This window comes from Lepidochelys kempii, chromosome 1, assembly GCF_965140265.1.
Source record: "Lepidochelys kempii isolate rLepKem1 chromosome 1, rLepKem1.hap2, whole genome shotgun sequence".
NCBI lineage: Eukaryota > Metazoa > Chordata > Testudines > Cheloniidae > Lepidochelys > Lepidochelys kempii.
In genome coordinates this window covers 230,368,969-230,391,734 of record NC_133256.1, presented here as the reverse complement: position 1 = coordinate 230,391,734, position 22,766 = coordinate 230,368,969, and the positions used below count along the sequence as shown (strand labels likewise).

The 22,766-nt window shown below is 43.0% G+C and overlaps 1 protein-coding gene across 1 annotated transcript; it reads right to left on the bottom strand.

Moving 5' to 3' along the window:
• Positions 1–3,569: 3,569 nt before the first annotated feature.
• On the bottom strand, positions 3,570–8,276 carry BHLHE41 (basic helix-loop-helix family member e41). The gene is made up of 5 exons (XM_073317659.1): positions 7,943–8,276; positions 7,605–7,668; positions 7,238–7,345; positions 6,807–6,918; positions 3,570–6,395 (listed from the first exon to the last, which is right to left on the bottom strand). Exons 1-5 carry the CDS (start codon positions 8,002–8,004, stop codon positions 5,374–5,376), a joined length of 1,368 nt encoding a protein of 455 aa, XP_073173760.1. The 5' UTR covers positions 8,005–8,276; the 3' UTR covers positions 3,570–5,373.
• Between the last annotated feature and the right edge of the window lie 14,490 nt (positions 8,277–22,766).

Genomic DNA, 22,766 nt, shown 5'->3' with positions numbered 1-22,766 from the left:
TATTTGCTTTAGGCTTTTTCACAGCCACATCACGTTGGCGGATCATTCTGAGTTCGACCAATACACCCAGGTTTTTCTCTTCCTCTTTCGCTTCCAACTGGTAAGTGCCCGTTTATAGCAAAAACTCTTGTTGTTAGTCTCTAAGTGTGTGACCTTGCACTTTGCACTATTACATTTCATCCCATTTCTATTATTTCAGTTTTTAAGGTCATCCATATCTTCTTGTATGATATTCAGATCCTCCTCCATATTTGTCCTTGAGGAACTTCACTGATAACCTCCTCCAGCCTGACAGTTTATCTTTCAGTATGACCTATTGTAACCTTCCTTTTAATCAGATCCTTACCTACCTTTCAATTCTTGTATTAATCCCATCTTTTCTAATTTAATAAAAATATTTCCCACATGGAACTGTACCAAATGCTTTACTGAAAACTAGGTAGATTAGATCTACTGCATTTCCTTTTTTAGAACATTGGTGATCTTCTCAAAGGAAGAGATCAGGTTGGTATGGCAAAATCTATCTCTTGTAAAACCATTGTGTTTTATGTCAATTACCATTTTCCTCTGTCTTTAATTACTCTGTCTTTCAAGATTTGTTCTAAGATTTTGCATACAGTTGAGGTCAAACTAATAGGTCTGTAGTTTTCCTGACCACTTTTCCTTTCTTGAATATAGATACTATATTTCATAATTCTTCAGTCATAGGGTATCACCCCAGAGTTTATGGGATTCATTAAAAATCCTTGCTACTAGGCTTGCAATTTCATATGCCAGTTCCTTTAATATTCTTGGATGGACATTATTTGGGCCCCCTGAATTGGTCCCATTATGCTGTTTGAGTTTGGCTTCCACCTTGGACATGGTAATTTCTACTTCCATATTCTTGTTCCCCTAAGCCACCATGCCATTGCCCCTAAGCCATACTTAATTATCTTTCATCTTCACCTGTCCTCAGTGCTCAGGAGTCACACATCTTCTTTCCTTGTTTTCTTTTTATTTATGTAGTTAAAGAGCCTTTTACTATTGGTTTTCATTTCCTTTGCGAAGTCCAGCTCTGCTTGGCTTTTGGCAATTCTCACTTTTCGCCTATACTTCCTTACTTTCAAGAGGTAGCTTTCCTTGCTGATCCTTCCCTTCTTTCATTCCTTGTAGGCTTTCTATTTTTCTTAACCTGTCTGAGATACTTGTTCATCCTGTTTGGTCCACAACCCTCCCCTATGAGTCTTTTCCCCTTGCTTAGGGAATCTTTCATGCCACCATGATATACTAGATAAATAATACCTGTTTTTAGAGTTTGTTATGTAAGGAAAATACATTTGCCAATATATTACAATCTATGAAAAATACATTATGTAGCAAGGTATGTATAAAAAATATCAAGCCCAGTCCTGCATTCTAAAAGTCAGGAAATACAGAAGTCGGCCCACAAATTATACCAATATAAAAAACCAGGTGGGAAACACAAACTTGCATTTGCACAAGAACAAATATAATTTTGTTTTTAAATATCAGTTTCATTTCATGTTTATTTTTTTTAACTGCAAGAAAACATGAAAACAGAATTTATTCAAATAAAGCTAAGGCTTTACAAGGCTCCTACCAGATAACCCATAGGTTGGGGCAGGCTCTCCTCAGTCTAACTCCCTGGACACAGCTTTCTGAGCCCTAACACCTTCTGCCCAGTGAGGGGTACAGAATAAAGCTAAGCTAAATTAATTCACTATAGACAGCTAGATGCAGAAGGGTGGGGACCTCAGCCTGCGAAGGCCACAAGGTTTCACTCTATCCCATGAGCCCAAGGCCCATCTCCAAAATCCCAGGTCTTGGAGCTCTGGGAACTGTTCATTTTATCCTCTTAAGAGCACTGGAAACTGACCACAAGTTGCAATGAATTAAGAACTCAACCCCCAGTACCTTGTTTAGGTACTAAGCACATTCCTACTTAATCCACTGTGGCTTGAAGGTGAAAAGTTCTCTCGTCCACTGCCAATTGATCCATGGGAGAAAAAGATCCTTCCTGACCCCCAAACCGGCAATTGGCTTGATCCATAGCATCTGTCAGGCCAGATTCCCATTCCTAGTTCAGGGTGGGTAGCATGGGGCTGCTGGAATGGAGCTGAAAGGGGCTCCCTATGGGCCCCGTTCTAGGTTAAATCCCAGAAACTGAGGTATGCTGGCCAATTAGCACCCTCTCTCCCAGCTGGCCAGAGTACCAGAGACTCCTATGGGTAGGAGTCTCCCTCTCTTGCTGCTAGGACTGTTCCCTTTCACCACAAGCCCCATTAAATTTCGCCCACCCATTGAGACAGGTTGAGTATTTTTGTGTGTAATGAAAGCCTAATTGAATTTCGCTCCTCTGACTGGATTGAAATCCCAGGCAAAGAACCTGATCCAAAGACCACTGAAGTCAATGGCAGTCTTTCCACAGACTTTGGTGGGATCTGGATCAAACCCATGAATAACTGTTTTCAACAGGATTACTTACACATGGTTGCAGGATCTGGTCCATTATTAATACTTTAAGATAAACTCTCAGAAGACATTACAAGTAATGAAAATGTATACATAGTTTTATATCATTAATTGGTTCATCTAGCTGTCTATAGTGAATTAGTTTAGCTTAGATTTACTATAAAACTATGTAGACTTACTTGCTTGTAATACCATCTGAGTTGTTTAAAAAAACATGTTACCTGAATTCTTTATTTTATTCCCTTATTTCTAAGGGAGATTGAAATTAACATGCCCACCCCACCCCCACCCCTTTTTTTTTTTTTTGGAAAATTTGCTACTTTATTTGTACTCCAGCTTGATCCAATGTCAGTGCAGCTATGAAAACACCTTGATTGTTAATTGGTACTTGGTACTGAAGAACCAGTAGAGGGAGCACAAAACATTGTTTTTATATTTATATCTTACATAAACTCTCCCTACTTTTTAAAAAATTATTTTCTCATGAACAGGATAATGCTCCAAATCTCATCAATATTAAAACTGTCAAAGTCTTTAGAGGAATATTTTCCCATACTTGATTGTGTCCCTATAAAATTGAGCTTTTTACAGTATTTCCAGTTTCAGATATACATTATTTCCCTAACATTTATGAAACTAATGTCATCAACCTGTCATAAAAAATCTGATAATTAAAGTCTGATAATTGTGGACAATTACTAAAGATGTACAGTATCTATAGTGTGAATGTTACATTTTATCATTTTAAAATGTAGAATGAATATACTGCAAAAAAGTATAGAACAATTTAAAATTAGAAATGTGTGCGCATGCATGCTTTATGCAGTGCTTTGTGTAATGTACACACTATAAAATACAATTAATTAACACTCAGTCAAAGGAAAGTAAGCAAATGCAAAACCATCTTTAAAATATTCATAAACAAAATAAATTGCTATCTACATTCACACAACTAGACATTTTTAAGGTTTGCTATGCATCCATTATGCCGTATTAATCTAGAAATTTTTAATTACTAGACAAACCCATGTTGTGTATTAAAGCTTTTATTCCTTAGTAAGACTTTTTTAAAATCACAAAATAGTGTGTAAATATTTAGATAATAGAATTTGTGGAGTGCTGGAAAATACTGAATTATAAAGATTGATTTCTAATATATCACATACTAAACTGTTCTAAAACAGCTGTTTTCTTGCAGACAGTATTTATTTTTTAAATAATTTAAGACAGCATAAGCTTGAACCAAGCATAAGCATTGTAACAAAAGTGCAACTTTTTTCAGCAAATCCTCCCCAAAAGATATTTAACTCAAAATATCATAAACACATTTTCTCCCTACAAAAATAGCATGTCAGACATCATTAATTGGATGTATTAACAACTATTTACATACAGCCATTCTGCAGGCTAGTAAGATTTTTTTGTAACGTTGTTTAAACACAGCGTTTGAGGCAAACAGTAGCAACAGCAGCAGCAAATGCAATCAAACTGACTAACAGACCCAGGATACTTATTCACTCCATCAGACAGTTGTGTCTCACCTCTTACATAACATTCAAGTGAGATTTCTCACAGTGCTACCTTGGCAACAAACTAAAAATATCTAGGCAAGGTCTTGTTTTAAGCCTTATTAATAAAGCTTTATCTGTGTGATTATCTGGCATCTGTACAGTCTCCAGAAAGGGAAATCACGATATTTGGAGACAGAAGGACTGCATGGGACCTTATCCCATATCTTCTAAGCATTTCCAATTAAAAACTGAGATGTTTAATAATTTCCTCCAGTTTTTAATTTGGGATAAAATTAGTTCAGGGTTGTCAGTTATTTATTTTGGTTTTTTTAGTTCAGTGCAGAAATGTTTGTTTTATAAAGCAAGGTTATAAAAACTCAGGAAAATACTGAAATTAAATAAGGACAAATGCACTTGCCATACCTCTATACCTTAGCTAAGAAGAAATCATAGCATGGGCCTGATCCTCTATTCCTTGCACATCCAAAACTCTGACTGAAGCCATTAGCAACTCTGGGTACTCAAAGCACTGAAGGACTGGGCTCAACAGTCAATTCATTCATGGTCCATTTCTCAATAAAGTGCAAATGTATGTACCTAAAACTCACCTTCTCTTTCTGTCCCCTCTCCCCCATTCTGACAATGAACCAATCCAAGTCTCTTTAAACAAGTGCAAATTACTAAGTGGAACATATACTACAGAAAAACATTTCAAAATAAGGTGCGACGTTTACTTTAGAGAAAAGCGTATCCTTACTATTTTTTCTTTTTCTTTTTTGTTTTTAAACATATTTATGCATTTATAAAGCCAAACATTAAAAAAATACTGAGTAGCAAATTTAATCCTTAAAGATTCTCAAGCATCTCCACCCTACTTGGAGTCAGATACTGTATGATCTTCATTTGCTTCTATATATTATTATTAATACACATCTCTAGAGAGGCCATAACCATAGTCTGTGGCTCCCAGGGCAACTTTTTTTGCCTACCCACTTTCAGACGTCACTGACACTTTGGGTCAGAAACTGAATCTGACCCTCTGGCTTACAAAACGTTGATTTGAAGCCTATTTCTATTTGCTTCCTTTCGGTAAACGTGGAGACAATTTGTGATTCTCTGTGAAACACAGAAATGCAAAGGATCTTTTTTTACAGCAGCAGAGTTGGGTGGGGGTGAGAGAAGAAACGCAGCAGGAGAGAACACCAAAGAAATGAAACAACCACAACAGAAACATCGTGCAGACCTATTACACTTTCCCCCTTAAAAACCACGACGTGGGTGGGTGGGCTGTTTCTGATTGTTGCTGTTCTTATTCATTAGGGTGGGATCCTTCTTCCTCCCTACTCGGGAGCATGGGTGGGCTGACTCCTATGTCCTGTAGCCCAGTTCAGGGGCTTTCCTTTCCGGGCTGCAGAAGATCTTCCGGGGAGGGAAGGTCACTGTCCAGGCTGGGCCCGGTCTCGCAGGCGGCAGCGAAGAGATGGGGCAGGTGCTGCCCAGGGGAGACCAGGTCAAGGGGCAGAAGGGCCGAGGCGGCGGCGGCGGCTGCGTTCGCTTTATCAGCCGGCGCCAGCCCCGAGGACAGGCAGGGGAAGGCGGCGGCGGCGGCGGCCTGGGCCGGTATGCCGGAGTAGAGCAAAGGGATGGGGGCGGCGGCCTGGTACAGATATTTCTCCAGGTTGCTCTTGTCCAGCAGGGGCTGCATGTAGGCCGCGGCCGCGGAGGGGGAGATGAAGTAGAAGGGCAGGCAAAGGGGGGCGGCGGCGGCTGGCTGGCCAAAAGCAGCCGCGCCCCCGCCAAAGGCCATGAGGGAGCTGAGCAGGGCGGCGTCGGGTCTCAGCAGGGCGGCCGCTGCCTGGTGATCCGGGCTCAGCCCGGCGGCGGCGGCGGCAGGAGGGAGGGTGGCGCTGCTGCTGCAATCCAGCCTCAGCCTTTTGGGCGCTGGGGCCTCGTCCGCGGCCGGCTCCTGTTTGATCGTCAGGCCGGGCAGCCCCGCCGCCTGGCCTTTCTCTCGATCCGGCCGGCCCTCGCTCTCCCCCCCATAGCCGCTATCCGTGTCGGTGTCGTTCTCCCCGCCGAGCTCCACGGGCGGGTGAGTCCGCTGGATGACCGGGACGCAGTTAGTCTGAGCCTCCAGCTTTTGCCCGGTGCGATCTTGTGCACAGGAGGAGGAGGAGGAGGAGGAGGATCCTTTGCTCACGGGGACCTGTGGAGTCAACAGCTGGGGGCTGGGTAAGAACTGAGTGGAAACCGCGTGCAGATGGTTTACGAGCTGGGCACATCTCTGCTCTCTGGGAGTCCAGCTCTCAAACCTGGAGAGGTATTGCAAGACTTCTTTGGCGCACGTTTGAAATCCCGAATGGAAAGCATCCAGATCGCACTGAATGGGGGACTTCATAGACCGCTCCCCTGTGATGGAGAATATGGGAGGGGGAATGCAAAGAAAAGTCAGCATAAAACCAGCTGCTCTCACAGGCATGGGGAGTCCCTGCTATTGGGCTTGTCCTTTTTAGTCAAACCAAAGGTAACTTCAGTGATTTCTTAGGGAAGCCTTTCAATCCAGGCTACTTTTCCTCATGGGGCACAAATGCCTATATTTGCTGGGAGTTAACATGGCAATTTGGCTGGTGACATCTCAGTGGACGTCAGCATTTTGGCCAGATAATACACTAAGCATTTTATTATATTCCTTTCAAAGCACATGGGAAAAAAAAATCAAAGGCCTGCCCCTATGAATTATAGTACATTAGGAGAGCTCTAATTTAACAACCCTATCTCCTGAGTATATTTATGTGCTGGCATCTTCTGAAACTGACTTACCATTCTGTAAAGCAATTATATTCTGATGCTGTTGCTCCGTTAAGGCTGTTAAAGCTTTCAAGTGTTTCAAAGTTAATTCCAAAACTACAGCTTTCTCCAGATGCCCCAATGTCTGAAAAGTAGGGGGGAAAGGGGATACTTGGTTACTAAGGCAATACAATTGCCCATTATATTCTGTGTCCATAACTTCAGGAACCTCCCTTTGAAAGGAGTTTTATATTGAAAGCTTCTGGTTTTACATAAGCATGTTAGAAATGATTGCTGCTTTAAACTGAACCACATATACATACACCTCTGTAGAAAACCTTTACCATCCAACACAAGTCATACTTTTTCAGCTCTACAGTTCCTGTCCTTAAATTTTTAAGATAATCACAAAGAACATATTGTATAATGCTTCAGACAATGAAATATATATATATATACCTTACCGTCAATTTCAGATGCTCAGGCAATAAATCTTTTAGCTGAGCAATGCATTCATTAATCCTGTCTCGCCTCTTCTTTTCTATCAATCTATGTGGCAGTTTGTATGTTTCCTAATTAGTAAAATCAGGAAAAGCCAAATATTACATTCACTTAATATGACAATCAAAACAAAAACAATTGTCCACATGTAGTGCAAATTGCAAGGCATGTATAGCCTTCCCTTATATGCTTGTTATCCGGTAGTTATCAGGGGAAGTTAAAAGGAAAGAAACTCGGATGCGGTTATGGGTAAAGCTATGCTATAAAAATCAATGAACCCCAATTAAGTATTTAGGCAGGTCATGAAGAGCTTCAGAAACTTATTCTTACCTTACTCTCATCTCTTTTCATGCCTCTTTTGGGTTTGCACAAATACAGGGATGGATAGTCCAGTCTGTAAAAATGAAAGAGAGATCCAATGGTAGTATGTCAGTGAGCTACCTATCACTTTCATAAGTGGGAATATATACATACAGAAAGAGAAAAAACATAAGATATGCATATAATATTGTACAGCTCCAAAGATAGTCCCCGACTGCAAAAAAGGAAGCACGAATCAGACACCATTTAAGAATGACCTATCTTTTCAATGCTTTCTATCAGTTTCTTAAGAAGAAACAAAACACTAGTGATAAGAGACAGAGAGATATATTGCACTGGCTCCTTACCCTATAAAATCCACATGTTCTAGCAACTGCCTGTCTTGCAAACGAGGGATTCCTTCATCCATGTTTGACAACAGCTGATTTTTTGTTGTTGCTTTTGATTGAATCTGTGGGATGCTGAGAGTCTTTGGAGATCTTTGAGCGAAACTGTGCACATGCAGCCTCTGTCTCTCTTGTGCACTAGGGAAAGTGTGAAGCAGTTTGTCTCCCTCCCCTCTCTCTCTCTCTCTTTCTTTCTCTCCCACTCATACACTCACAGTCACACACTGTGCTGGTAGTTTGCACTCACTGATCAGTGTTTGGCCACAGGGCACGCGCGTCGCCAGCCAGACCAGCACCCAGCTCACGTGCGGAACGTACCACACAAGCTCCAGACTAGGGGTTTGGGTGGGAGGGAAAGGAGGCGGGGACAGTTGATCCAGGCGACCGGAAAAGAAAAACAACTTTGTCCAGCTATTCATCTTCCAAATGGCAATGCAGTCCGCTGAGGTTTCCTCCTGTAAGGAAGTAAACGCAGCACTCCTGATCATGGTGCATTTAGTGCCTGGGGGTTGGTTGCTCTTCAGTCGAGCCAGTTTATGGACGGAGGGGTGGGAGAGATTTCACATATAGCATAAAGGATGCTGGATTTAAAACCGGAGGCAACGTGGTAGTCCTGTGCAAAAAGCAAAACGCGTTGGGAGGAAAAATCGTAGTGGGGGAGACCTTAGTCTGACAACATGCAATTTGCAAATCAGCTGTCTGGAAAGTGATTAAAATGGTGCGTTCAAAAATGTCGTTTTACTCCTGAGCTACACTGAGATCTGCCAAGTCCCATTTAGGGAATTTAAAGTTTCTCTGGTGCAGAGAGATTATGTTGCCTGTTTATTTCAATGAGTCATTTATAATCCGGAGGGTTTTTGTTTAATCTGTCTCGTGCAGGTGATCCTAAACGGCCTGTAACTCTTAATATTGCCCTTTAGAAAGAACCCTATTTGAGGCTGCCGATTACAGCGAATTGATGTCTGTAGGTGCAAATCAGGAGCGTGCTCTAGTGTTGTTATGACTGTCACGCACTGCCTCGCTGTCGTAAAGGAGTTGTCAGGAGAGAGGGTGACATTGGGAGAGGAGTTACGCTGAAGAGAAATGTAATATTAATCGCTCCCCTGTGAACGTCCATTGCTCTGTGCGTCTGGTGGTACGTGCCTCTCCTGTCCTCCTCCCCTCCCCTCTCCCAACGCACACACACTTTCTCTTAGTCTGATAATGAACCCTGGATGTGTGCGCACAGCCCACGTTTGCTACCACTGGCACCTAAAAACCCTCCTCCGCAATCCTGCCTCAAACGGGTACGCGCACAGGGCTAGCAACGTGATCCGACCTGCCGCTGCCACATCACGGCGGTGAGAGCCCTCGCTCTGGAGCTGCTGCTGCAGCCGCTGCCTAGGGAGAAATGCACACGCAGCTGCGGAAGCAGGAGTATTTACCTGCTCCCCAGAGCGAGCCCAATGGAAATGACTCAGTGCGAGTCAAAGTATAGGTGGGAGGAATCTGCGATGCGAGGGACTCCTGCTGCTTGTGGGAACAGCAACCAACCAGGGCTGCTAAAACAGCATTATATACTGTCTCCCCACTGATTCCCTGCGGAAATTAGATTGCAAATGAAAATGACCGTAAAGCAGGGGTTGTATTAAATAGACATACATGGGGATGGAGAATAAGAAAGATCTGGGCTCTGGTGGGGTGTTAAGAGCTCCTGCTGGAAGTTAGCAAACGCAGGGGCAGGTTTATTTATTTTCTCCCAGTGGAGCCCAATGGACATCACACACTGTAAATGAGGAGATCTACATATGGATGTCAGTGTTGCCAGCCCTCACAATTTTCTGGGGAGTCTCTGGATAGTTGGGGTTTTTCTTAAAGCCGGGGCTCCCGGAGGCATGTGATTACAATGAGAATCTCACCTTTATTTTAAAAATGACTAAACGTCTAGCTCTCATAATTGCAAGGAAACGCTGGAAAATGTAAACACTAACAGCTCAAGAATGAGACAGCAAATTAAAAAACTCTATAGTCATTATATTTTTTAAAATCTCATGATTTTTAAAGGCATTCTTGTGATGTTGGGAAACTGATTCACGATTTTGGTATGTTTGGCACTGTTACATATACAGTACATGAAGTGTGAATGAGGCTTTAGGAGTGGAAAGGGCTGTAGTGGGGTGTTAGGAGCTCCCAGAGGTGGTGCTAGCCCATTGGGGGCCCTAAGCAGGAATATTTTGGGGGACCTCCCCCACACACAACACACATATGACCCATTATTGGTATGCTTAGGGCCTTAAGCAATTGCTTAGTCTGCTTATGCCTAGCACTGGCTCTGGGAACTCCTGCTACTAGTGAGAAAAGTAAACGCTGCTGCAGGGGCAGGATTGTTTAATTTCTTCCCAGTGATCCTGATGGAAATTACGTATCGTCAGTGAAAGTCAATCAGGAGATACATCACGCGTAAGGCCCTACCAAATACATGGCCATGAAAAACGCATCACGGACGGTGAAATCTGATGTCCCCCCATGAAATCTGGACTTTTGTGTGTTTTTACCCTATACTATACAGATTTCACAGGGGAGGTCCTGACCCAAAACGGAGTTGCAGGGGTCACAAGGTTATTTTAGGGCCCCCGGGGTGGGGGGTGTCGCGGTATTGCCACCCTTACTTCTGCGCTGCCTTCAGAGCCGGGTGGCCAGAGAGAGGCGGCTGTTGGCCGAGTGTCCAGCTCTGAAGGCAGCACCCGACCAGCAGCAGCACAGAAGTAAGGGTGTCAATACCATACCATGCCACCTTACTTCTGCTCTGCTGCCTTCAGAGCTGGGCAGCCAGAGTGGCGGCTGCTGACTGAGGGCCCAGCTCTGCAGGCAGCAGCGCAGAAGTAAGGGTGGCAATACCAGACCAGGCCATCCTTACTGCTGCGCTGCACTGGCAGCGACTCTGCCTTCAGCGCGGCCACCGCTCTCCAGCTGCCCAGTGCTGAAGGCAGAGCCACCACCAGCAGCAACGCAGAAGTAAGGGAAGCAGTACCACAACCCCGCCCCCCCCATAACCTTATGGCCCCCCCCCACAGCTTTTTGGGTCAGGACCCCTACAATTACAACACCCTGAAATTTCAGATTTAAATAGCTGAAATCACGAAATTTACTATTTTAAAAATCCTATGACCATGAAATTGATCAAAATGGACCATGAATTTGGTAGGGTCCTAACCATGTGTGCATACATTGAACTGTGCTTTGGTGTAGCAAAAGGAGTTATGAAGCTCTAATGCAGTGGTTCTCAACCTGTGGCTTGTGGGCCGCTTGCAACCCAATCAGCATATAGCTGCAGCCCATGTGACATCCTCAGGGCCATACAGGTAGTATATATACTGTGTGGATGCAGCCCACATAACACATAGAGAGTTGCATATGTGGCCCACAATGGTAGATAGGTTGAGAACCACTGCATGTTGACAGCACTTGCTGCTAGGGAGAAAAGAAAATTATTGGGTAGGCTACATTGTACACCTTCTTCCCAGAGTGAGTTCAGTGTAAATTACACATTGCAAGTGAAAATTGCCTGGCGATTGGCATGTGACAATGATACATGCTTACATAGTTGTTTCCTTCTAGTACTGAACAAGGAACTTCATTAGAATAAGGAAACAATATATTCCGTCAAACTCTCCTGTGATCTCTCTGCTTCATTTTAGAGCTTCTGCCTAGAATCAGTCCCGGACCCTTCTGCCTGGCTTCCTACTACAGTTTTAAAGAACTAGTACACTAATCATCACTGATAATAGGGAGATGGGCCCATTAGAAATTCAACAGATAAGAGATAAGATAAAGAGAGATGTGTCTGCCTCTGTCATCTATTACCATCTACATATACATGTGCGTGAAGGCGAAAGAGCTTTGGTGTGATGTTAGAAACTCTTGCAGCCTATCAAGAAATGGATGCTACTAGAGAGGTAGATTTAACTTCTCCCCAGGGTGATATCCACTGAACCAGGACCTTGTACCCACAGGCCCCAACGCATATTTGTGGCAGTGAGTAGCCCAGCACAGGAGCTGATGAAAAAATAAAGGTGCATCCTGGGGTAGTTAGGAGTCACTAGGGCCCCAAGCGAAAATTAAGGCAGCCCTGAGAGCTGCCCTAATTTGCGCGGTTAATCCATGGCCCCTGTGGACCTTGTGGGAACTCAGACCTGGCCACACTCCCTCCTACACCCAGTATGCCCTCTGGCCCCTCCTGACGTCCTGGAGAGTCCAGGACAATCCTGGATGGGTGGCCACCCTAGATCAAGGGCTGTATGTTATGACATGTGCTCTCCCTAAAACAGACAAGATATGAGTTATTGAACATGGCAGGAAGGGCTTGACAAAAACAATGGACTCTTCTCTAATATAAGACTTGATTGAAATAGAATCACAGTAAGGTAAAGATTCTTCCTTGGACTCTCAGCTGGGCTCCCTGTGGAGTTAGGATCTCTCCAGTGCTAGTGGAAACTAGGTGGGGCAGGCAGTGAGTGGTGCAGAGAGGGATACACTACCCCAATTCACCAGCCCCATAGAGATGAATTGTAAAAGACAATATAGCTTGGTCTCTCTTACTTTTTCTGGCTCTATATCATCTTTTTTGCACTCTCTTCCTGCATGGGGGAAACAATTTAAAGGTGTTTTAAAGGGCAGACATAGCCAGGAGAAGCCTTGGTTGTTTGGCTCTTCTTCAACATCCTGACCAAGTAGAAAAGGGTGAAAGAGCCAGGCATCTAGAGCCTCTGTGGTGTGGCACAGTTTCTCTGCCTGGGGGAACTTGCCTCTTGTGGATCCCAAGGGATCTGTGGGGTTTGGGGGCAGAACTGAAGCCTATTCCATGGGGTGAAACCTCCCCCAAGGGATCATCCTAGAGCCTTCCTTCCTTTAGCCCCATCTCCTGGGCTTTTCCACCAGAGGGGGTGATCCAGACCATTATTAGGAGTTAAATATAGCAATGTCTTAGCATATGTCTACATTTCAAGCTGGAAGTGTAAATTCCAGCTCAAGGAGAGGAACCCATGCTAGCTTGATCAGAGCCGTGTGCTAAAAATAGATGTGTAGCCATGGCTGGGCTAGCAGCAGGTGGGGCTAGCCACTCAATAGGATCGTACTCATATGGCTAACCTCTCCTGCCACACATGCCGAGTGGCTACACTACTATTTTTGGTGCACTAGCTCAAACAGAGCTAGCTCAAGTATGTCTCTACACCTCCAGCTTGAAGTGTACATATACCCTGAATGCGACAACTTCTGTGCTGTCAGTTCAAGATCTCATGAGAGTCTTGCACCAATGACATGATCCCATCCAGATTCCAATCTGTATCTCTATGGCTGTGGTGTTCATTCTTGCTGATGAGTGTAGATTTCCTGAGTGGAGAGAGGAGGACAACTAGATGTGATGTTGTCTTTGGCATCCTACTGCTCATGCCATTGATCAACAGCAAACATACTGGCTAGGCAATAGGCAAGTAAAAGCCAATGGAAGTTCCCAGCCTATTGCTTCCTGCAAGTGCCACCCATCACAACATGGTGCCTTAAGGACCTATAATCAACACTGTGATTATAAGGGGGAAATTGGCCATAAAGAGTAAATTGAACAAAATAAAATCAGAGTACAGCTATCGACTTACTTTGGGTTTTATGAGTTTAACAGATCCATTTTAGTTTAAATGGAAACCAAATCACATAACTTATCTATAGTATTTTAAAATGCTAGGGAAGAATATTCTGCCAACATAATGTACTCCCACCTTTGAATAGTTCCTAAAACTATCAGGATGGCACTTAGAATCCTCTCTCACATATCTGCAGCCCATCTGAACTCCATAGCCCTTGGAAAAGCCCATGAGAGGGAGATAAGGAGAGGCAGGCTCTGTGAGGATCCCTTGGGAGGGGAAGGTTGCACTCCAGGGAATGGACTGCAGTTCTGCCTTGAGCCCCATAGATCCCTGGGGAGCCACATGAGGCAAGTCTTCCCCATGCAGGACCCTGTGCCACCACACAGGCTGTAGGACTCCTGGCTCCCCCATCCTCTTCCACTAGGTCAGGATGTCGCAGAACAGAAATCTACAAAGGCCTTTCCTGGCTACAGCTGCCACAGGATACTCAATTAAATGGAATCCCCTATGCAGGGGGAGTGTGCAAAAAAGACAGCATAGACCCAGAAAAAGTAATACAGATCCAAGCTGTGTTGTCTTTTACAATTAATCTCTGCAGGACTGTGGAGGGGGCATTGTTTAAACTGGCTATGAAGCTGCCTTTATGTGTCAATTTTATCTGTCCAATTTCAGGTAACACCAATCTCTGCTGACCAGTAGGATTGTAGACATAGGAAACCAAACCTCAGGTGCTCTTCTAAGGAGAGGTCTGCTGAATATGGTATGGGCTTAGGGGTAAGGATGAATGGGCATCTTCTTTGTGGCATCGTCTCACTGAGTGACTCAGCCTCTGTATCTGTTTCTTTGTGTGTCAAACGTTGGGAATAATGCATACTTCACCAAGGTGTCATGTTTGCCAAGTGCTTTGAAATCCTTGAGTGTATAAAGAATTCTTAGTAGAATGAACTTGTGCACTTCTTGAAACACAGTCTGAAAATGGCCAGACGAGCTCCATTTGAATGTGACACATACTGAAGTTTCCAAATGCAAAATAGTTTAGGTCTTTTGGACTTTAAAGGACTATTTTTATATTTATAATTTTTTATGGGAACCACGTAGCCAAATAAGTATGGGTTTGTAGTTCTTTACAAAGGCAACATTGAAAGCAAGCCAGAACAGCCAGTGTTTTAGGGCTCCAGCTTTTCATCTCTAGAGATTTACATTCAATTTCTGATTAGGTCACTAGAGGAAATAAGCTTGAAGGCAGTCTTGGACTCAGATATTTGAGTTGTGGCTGCTGTCTCCCAAATTCTTATAAACTAAGCAGGGAGAAGCCTAGTAAATTCCTGCAAGGAAGACTCCCCCAAAGGAAAACTCGGGGTGCTAGAGGAGATTGTATTAGTGATTCAACAGGTGGCACTCTTTTTCCTTAGGATGATATTCCCCTCTTGCTGTGGGGTTTCAGATGGTGAATAGCACTTAAGTAGGCTCTTGGCACAGGTAAATTTCCAGACTTAGTATGGAGCCAGCATCCAATCATAGTATTAGGGAATTATGACATAGTGTCCTTGTTCTAAGACCCTGTGGAGGAGAACTTCTTAAGCCTGCAGTAACCTGTCCCTGTTAAGCACTGAGGACTGTGTGGAGAGAGCTACTCTACTGACTAATGCAGGCATCAGAACCAGGTAAGTTTTATTACTTACTACTCAGCAACGTTGAAGGGCTGAGAGTCCTCTCTCAAGGAGGAAGCTAGAGAGAGAGATGGGTAGTTATCAGGGAACAGCCTACTAAAGAAGGAACTGGAGCCAAGGTTTTGTTTTGAACCTGCTTCAGATTTTTGTTGTTTGTGTTAAGTCTGATGAAGATGAGTAAAAGGAACCACTGCAAAGGGGTGAGTTGTGTAGCAATTTACACCATGTGTGCTGCTCTGTTAAAGGGTGTGAACTCTCCCCTCTTTCATAGGATGCTGTGCTCTTGAAGATGTCTCTTGGTTTAGATATAAAACTTTGCTCTTGATCCTTTGTGATAAGTAAAGGTCCTAAGCTGTTTGGGGCAAGAGTAGGCACATTATAACCTTGGTGTCCTGACCAAATTCTAATCTAGGTAACTACAATCTTCCCACCTAATTTCACCCTGCAGCTTCAATTGGATTATTTATTGTTGTCCCTTCTGCCAAGCAATGGCTAGAATTTGGAACTTGAACTTGCCCAGTTCCTTGTTGAGAGAGAAAATAGTGAGGCAGACGCTAGGCTGTTTCCGCCTTTTCTGTTTTATTAAGAATATTTAGATAAATCCTGTTCACCTTGAACAAGGATGCGGACACATCAGAACCATTTGCAGAACTTCAGCTGACGCTTTGCTGTGTCCAGCATGTTAGGCAGAATCTTCTAATTTGTGTCTCTCTGGATTTGTCCACACTAGCCTTTGTCTCTTAAAATTTCCCACAGCTACTTTCACCATTGGAGCTTCACTTTGGGCTAAATTCTGTCCTGACTTACCCCCGAAGCAAAAGGTGGCCCCAGTTCTAGGCTGTGAGTCAGCTATGCTCAGTACAGCTCAGGAGGGTAACTGGGGGTGTGATGTTGCACCCCATAATGCTTTATGGGAATATGCTTATGAATATATATATATATATATATATATATATATATATATATATATATATATATATATATATATATATATATATATATATATGTGTGTGTGTGTAACTGGAATATGTTTTATGCTACATATGCTATGTAACATATCTCTGTAAAGGTTATGATCTACTGAATGTATTCATCCTATTTGTATGCATGTGTCATTTTTGTACTCGAAGTTATGAATATTGGCCATGTACTTGCTTGATTTTAAGTAACCTTAGTAAAGCATTTGGTCAGCTTCCTGAAAAAGGAATGTGCAAATTAAGTGCCCAATCAAGAAACACTTAACGGACAATGGATCTTGGAAGGCTCCAATCTACATAAGAAAGTCTACTTGAGGACTTTCGAGGTAGCATGTGAACCATGACTGCTACCTGTAAGTTCTGAGTCATGCATGGACATGTGACTTGCCCATGTGACTCCAAAATTCCATCTTGTAGCTGGAATTCTACACAGGGGGAGGGAGGGGTATCCGCCTACAAGAGAAAGTCTATTTAAAATGGGAGACCCCTCCATTTTGTCTTCAGCTGGCTCAAGAGGTAGCCTCTCCACCCCCAAAGGATACCTGAAAGAAATTGGAACAAAGGACAGTAACCATGGGGATGCGAGTGATTGCTGGACCCAGACTAGAAGGAGACTAGTCTGTAAAAGGAAGCTTACTGGAACACCACTGACGGTGAGGTTTTATCTGTATTCAGTTTTCTTACTGAATTAGTCATAGACTTGTGTGTTCTATTTTATTTTGCTTAGTAATTCATTTTGTTCTGTCTGTTACAACTTGGAACCACTTAAATCCGACATTCTGTATTTAATAAAATCACTTTTTACTTCTTAATTAACCCAGAGTATGTACTAATACCTGGGGGGCAAACAGCTGGGCATATCTCTCTATCAGTGTTATAGAGGGCAAACAATTTATGAGTTTACCCTGTCTAAGCTTTATACAGGGTAAAATGGATTTATTTGGGGTTTGGACCCCATTGGGATCTGGGCATCTGAGTGTTGGAGACAGGAACATTTCTTAAGCTGCTTTCAGTTAAGCTTATAGTTTGTGGGACGTGGTTCAGACCTGGGTCTGTGTTTGTGGCTGGCAAGCGTGTCTGGCACAACCAGGCAGGGTTCTGGAGTCCCAAGCCGGCAGGGAAGGCAGGGGCAGAAGTAGTCTTGGCACATCAGTTGGCAGCCCCAAAGGGGCTTCTGTGATCCAACCTGTCACAGGGTCCATTCTGATGGAGGCTGTTCAGTTCCCTGGCAGAAGACAGAGCAGCCCCAGGGCTGCTCTTACCTTGTAGCTGCTGCCCCAAATAGCTGGAGCATAGTGCACTCCAACTGCACCCCTTCCTTCTTCTGAAATGTTTCCTCCCTTCTCTGGCTATGTTCCTATCCTAGGAGTCGTAAAGGGCACTGACATAAAGGTGTTATACTGGCCTTACAACACCAAAGTTCCTCCATATGCTATGGGCTTTCTCTGATATACAAGCGTTGTAGAAGAGCCAAGAAATAGGGTCAATAGGTTTCACTGACAGGGCAGAGTTTGCGTGTGGTACTTCCATGTAAATACACTGGGTCCCATGTAGAATATAGTGTTTATTCAGATATCTTTTTAGGCTGTTTTTAAACAGCATAAGATGAGTGCATTTTATAAATAAATAGTCTTATAAATAAAAAAGCAAATAAAATATTAAAATTGGAATGACTGAGGGGGTGCTTAGCATTAGACTGCCAGCAGGTAGGGAGTCTGAATGTAGCGTATCAGTAATCAGCGTTTTTGCTCACAAATTTCTTTTGTAGGCACTACCCTCTCATTGTAGTCTTGTTAAAATAAGACAAAAGGACCCTTAATTGAACTTGCATGTGAAATTCCTGCTTGGGCATTTCAAAAAGCACAACTCCTATATTGCACTATATTTCTGAAATACCCTGTAGCATTAAGAGAATAGATGATGTGGCCCAATCTATTTGTAATTCTCCTTCTGAGTTTTCTTAAAAGTAAATGACACCTTATAAAAATCCAGCTGACCAAAAAAGCTAGCTCTGGCCATTCATTTCAGGCTAAGCTAATGCAATTATCATTCTCATCCATATTGTCATGCAGTTAGTCCCGCTGAGTATAGCCCTCAAGTGTCCTGATTTTTCATCATAAATTCTCTTTGTTCCTCTTGAAGTATTACTCCCTGATTAAGGGATGTGATTTGAGAAACTTAATGTCAGATTTTAAAGTGACAGTTGATTTTTCCCTTAGCAAGTTTGTTTTCTGTGGAAAAGCACTTACATTACATTACAGGCTCTTTTTATTTTTACTACTTTGTAGATGCTGTTCTTAATTTTGCTGAAAATACTGTCTAACTTGTGCTCTCAGCAAGTGTAAATGAGTCCACTTGTTGGCTTTTCTATATATTGGGAAGAGATGTGAAGTGAAAGTTAGTTAGAAACAGGAATGAAAATTCCCCCTACAGTTTGGCTCACATGGTTACAGGGAATTATAATTCCTCACATGCCTTCTCACGTGCCACGGACATAGGAGTTGCCACACTGGATTGAACTAGTGGGCTGTTTACTCCTGTATCCTCTCTCTGACAGGGGCCAGCAGCAAATGCGGCAGCGGAAGCTACAAGCAGCTCCATAATGGACAATTGTAACCTACCCATAGGAAAGATTCTTCCTACCCCAGGCAGTTAGCACTTGAAGGATAAGAGTTTATATCTGCTTTATTATACTATCTGATGTAAATGTTCTCATAACCATATAAATGTCTATTCATTTTTCTAATCCTGCTAAGCTCTTGGTCTCAATAATATCTTGTAGCCGTGAGTTCCACATTTAACTATATCAGGGATCGGCAACCTTTGGCACACGGCCTGTCAGAGAAATCTGCTGGCAGGCTGGGACAGTTTAATTACCTGCAGCATCCACAGGTTCGGCAGACCACAGCTCCCACTGACCGTGGTTCGCCATTCCAGGCCACTGGGGGCTGTGGAAAGCAGCGCGGGCCGAGGGATGTGCTGGGTGTGCTCCCTGAACTATATGTTGCAGAGTGCATCCACATCACTCCAAACACATCCAGTGACTTACAGTTCATTTCTGGAATCTAATAAAAACTCCCTTCTCTATATATATATTCTCTTCTCTTCAGCCAACCTTGCTGACTTAGACTTTGTCCTCTCCTCCCTATAGCATCCAGTCAGCTAACACTAGCTTCCTTAGAGTCCCTTCCCACAGTCTTGCAATTCTTTGCAGCAGATTCTCGTACTCCCCTGTCATCTGGAACAGCCTTCCTGTGGTATATTGCTCCACCTGTTCAGCCCTCATTGCGCTAGATCCTCACCTACTCCATCCCTTTGGCACTGTTCTGGTGGCACAAAGAGGCTGGAAAGCTGGTTTGAATTTACTTGGAACAAAACACTTTCTGTGGCACTATCTGCACTATAGATTTCACTGTATTTAATCACTATTCTGAAAACCCGGGGTGCCCCAGCCACGTCATACTATGGTTTGATCTTGCTAGTGTGATCAGAACCAAACTCTTCGAAAACAGTAGAGCTGGGCAGGAAATGGTTTTCCTATCCTACAAAAATTGTTAAGATCTTGGAGTTTCCAGTTTTGTATAAGGACAAAACCAAGGCCTTTAAAAGATTTTAATAAAAAGAACGCAGAGAGAGAACCTCCCCAGAACAGTCAATAGCTGGGGGTCTGAGCACTCACATAGGATGTGGCAGACCTGATGGCTGGGGAATTCCATAGGACGTGGGAGACCTGGGTTCAAGTCCCTACTCTGCCTCAGTTGGAGTAGGGACTTGAATCTGGGCATTTCACATACCATAGGAGTGCCCTGGCTATTCTGGGGTATGGTTTCTCTCTCTTGATTTTGACCAGACTCCATCCTGGGCCTGAGAAACCCTTCCCCATGAAAGTTTTGTCAAATTTCATCATTTCCCATGAAGAATCTTAATTTTTGATGAATCTACATTTTTCAAAGAAAAAATGTTAGTCAAAAATTTCCTAACCAGCTCTAGAAAACAGGCACATGGGCCACATCTGGGAATAGAAATTGTATGGCAGGCCATGAATGCTCACAAAATGGGCTGGGGGGCCATTGGAGAGGGGCCACTGGAGCGCATAGGAGCCAGAGGGGGGCCATGCTGCTGCTTCCAGGAGCTGCGTGGAACGGCTCCCGACCCTGCTCCCTGGCTGGAATGGAGCAAGCCCCAGAGTCCATTCCCCAGCAGGGGTGCAAGGGCCGGCTTAAAATGGCTGGCGGGCCAGATACAGCCCGTGGGCAGTAGTTTGCCCAACCCTGGGGTACTGGATTTAAAGGTTCCAACCTTGCTGATGGCCATGTAGGTGTCAATATGATGCAACATAATGGAATTCCTGTAATTTTTTTTTCAGTTTGCTGTTTAAAAAAACCTAGGAAATACACACACACACATTATTAAAAGAACATTGTTAGGGTTGGAAAGTCAAGCACTAAAAAGTTAGGAAGTGTCAGAACTAAGGTTGCCTGTGCATAATCAAGTTTCCTGTTTGCAATGGGTTTAAAATGGAGCATATGCTTCTATTTTTTCTCTATAGGGAGATGGCCTTACCATCTGAAGTTTCACAGAGTGGTAGTTTTTATGCTCTGAATATTCTGCGTAGTGCTTGTTTGGTTTCTTTGACTCTGTTTTAATAGGAAGTGTTTGAGGTTGGTCTCTGGCTGAAATTCATCAAGGTTTCACACATTATTGTTGACGTGAATCTTACTGTATCATTTTTTTACATGAACATGGGAAGGGAGGCAAATCTTGTGAAGAACTGATAATAGCTTGTTTTTGAAAAGAAACATTTAGGTTTACGGGTCTTTTTTTTAACCATTATTCTTCACTAATTAAAGTTTTTGTGTACAGAGAAGCTTGTGTATAAAGGGTCCACTACTGAATCAGATTTGAATGTACTTAGTACTTTGTAGTGTCAGGTTCTGTGACTGAATAATCTACTGGTATTCCTCTTATATACCAATGTATCTGTATTATCTGATAACCTCCCGAGATCTTCACTTTAGCTAACTGATGTTTGTAAAAGTATGTGTGTCCAAATAGTATGTCACATTCGCCAGTGTCATGATCATGTAAGTACAGAGCCTACAGAATAACAACTTACATATACTGTGGGCAGAAAGAAGGCTTGCATCAGAGGATGGATGGTCTTCTGGTTTAAGATTTGGCCTGGGGCTTAAAAGCTCTAGGTTTAAGTCCCAGCTCTGCTACAGACTTCTTTGGTGACCTTGGCTAGCTACTTAGGGCTTGATGCTCAGGACCTGTCCAGATAAGTAGTCCTATTGAAGACAGTTACTTTCTGCCTTGGTTCCTCATTTTAAAAGAGACATTAATACTTCTTTCTGCTCTATTTAGACTGCAAGCTTTTCAGGGCAGGGACTGTCTCTTACTATGTATCTGTACAGTCAGTGCCTATTATATCCCTCTGGGACGATGACCGTGGTCAACAGCTTCATTCCTCTGGCACAAAGGAGCTTTCTATCATAAGGGCAAAGCTTATGCAGGAGAGACAAAGCTTTGTTGGTGGTCAGTCTGAGGTGGTGGGACAAAGATCCCTAGGAACCATCACAAACCTTGCTATCTTATACTCCAAGTGCAAGGTGTACTTCTTTAACCTTGTCTTCTCTAACATAAATATAGACCCACATATAAAAACAATTCCAAAACAAAACACTCCATTGCACGCACTTCTCTCCCTGGGGAGAGGATGAGAGAAAGAAAACACACGAGAGATGTTAGTCATATTACTTAATGCCCTACTGGAAGGCACTCAAATACTATGGTGATGAGCACATTATATGAGCCTATATAGAATAGAATGGGGGCCTTTCTATAACATAAAAAAAGAATAATCTCAGTAATAATAAGTGCATGGGAAGTCAGGGTGAGAGAGGCAGAGAACCTAGCTGGTGGGGACAGAGATTGAGGCAATTACATCTCTAAATTTACTGGATTTATTAGTGGGTTAAAAATTCAGTGTTGTTAAGATGATTTTCTTTTATTTAATATACAATCCCAGATGTTTTAGGGTTGTTACCCATTGATGCCTCGGATTTATATGGGTAAGGAATCTGTATAGAAATCTTTCAAGTATAGCCATGTGACAGGTAATTCTGAGTTGATGTGAGAATAGTTTGGAGCTGATTAAAATGATGCATTTTTAAAATCAGCTTTACTAATCATTAATATTTAGCAGTGCTATTTTAACTGGGATTCCTGTGTTCTGCAGGGCTTTGAACACAGTTAGTTTCCTACCAATTCCTTTGGCAGCATTGAATGTAACAAAATGACCATAAAATTGGAAAATCTTAGTCACTTTACATCTCTGAGAATTAATTCTTTCAGTAACAGGAAAAATATCTTCCACTCATTGGATCACATTCAGGCCCTCTTCCCTTTTGTCCTCCAATATACAGTAATATCAACCAAGCAGGGATATTTTGCTCCTATATTCTAGTTGGTTTTGAGCTAGCCTAAGAGTCCTCATAACCTCCCTCTCAGGTTA

Coding starts and splice junctions, on each gene's coding strand:
- BHLHE41 (XM_073317659.1), bottom strand. CDS start 8,004: ATGGATGAAGGAATCCCTCGTTTGCAAGACAGGCAGTTGCTAGAACAT. Junction 7,669..7,942: donor GAACATGTGGATTTTATAGG/GTAAGGAGCCAG, acceptor TCATTTTTACAG/ACTGGACTATCCATCCCTGT. Junction 7,346..7,604: donor TGAAAAGAGATGAGAGTAAG/GTAAGAATAAGT, acceptor TTTACTAATTAG/GAAACATACAAACTGCCACA.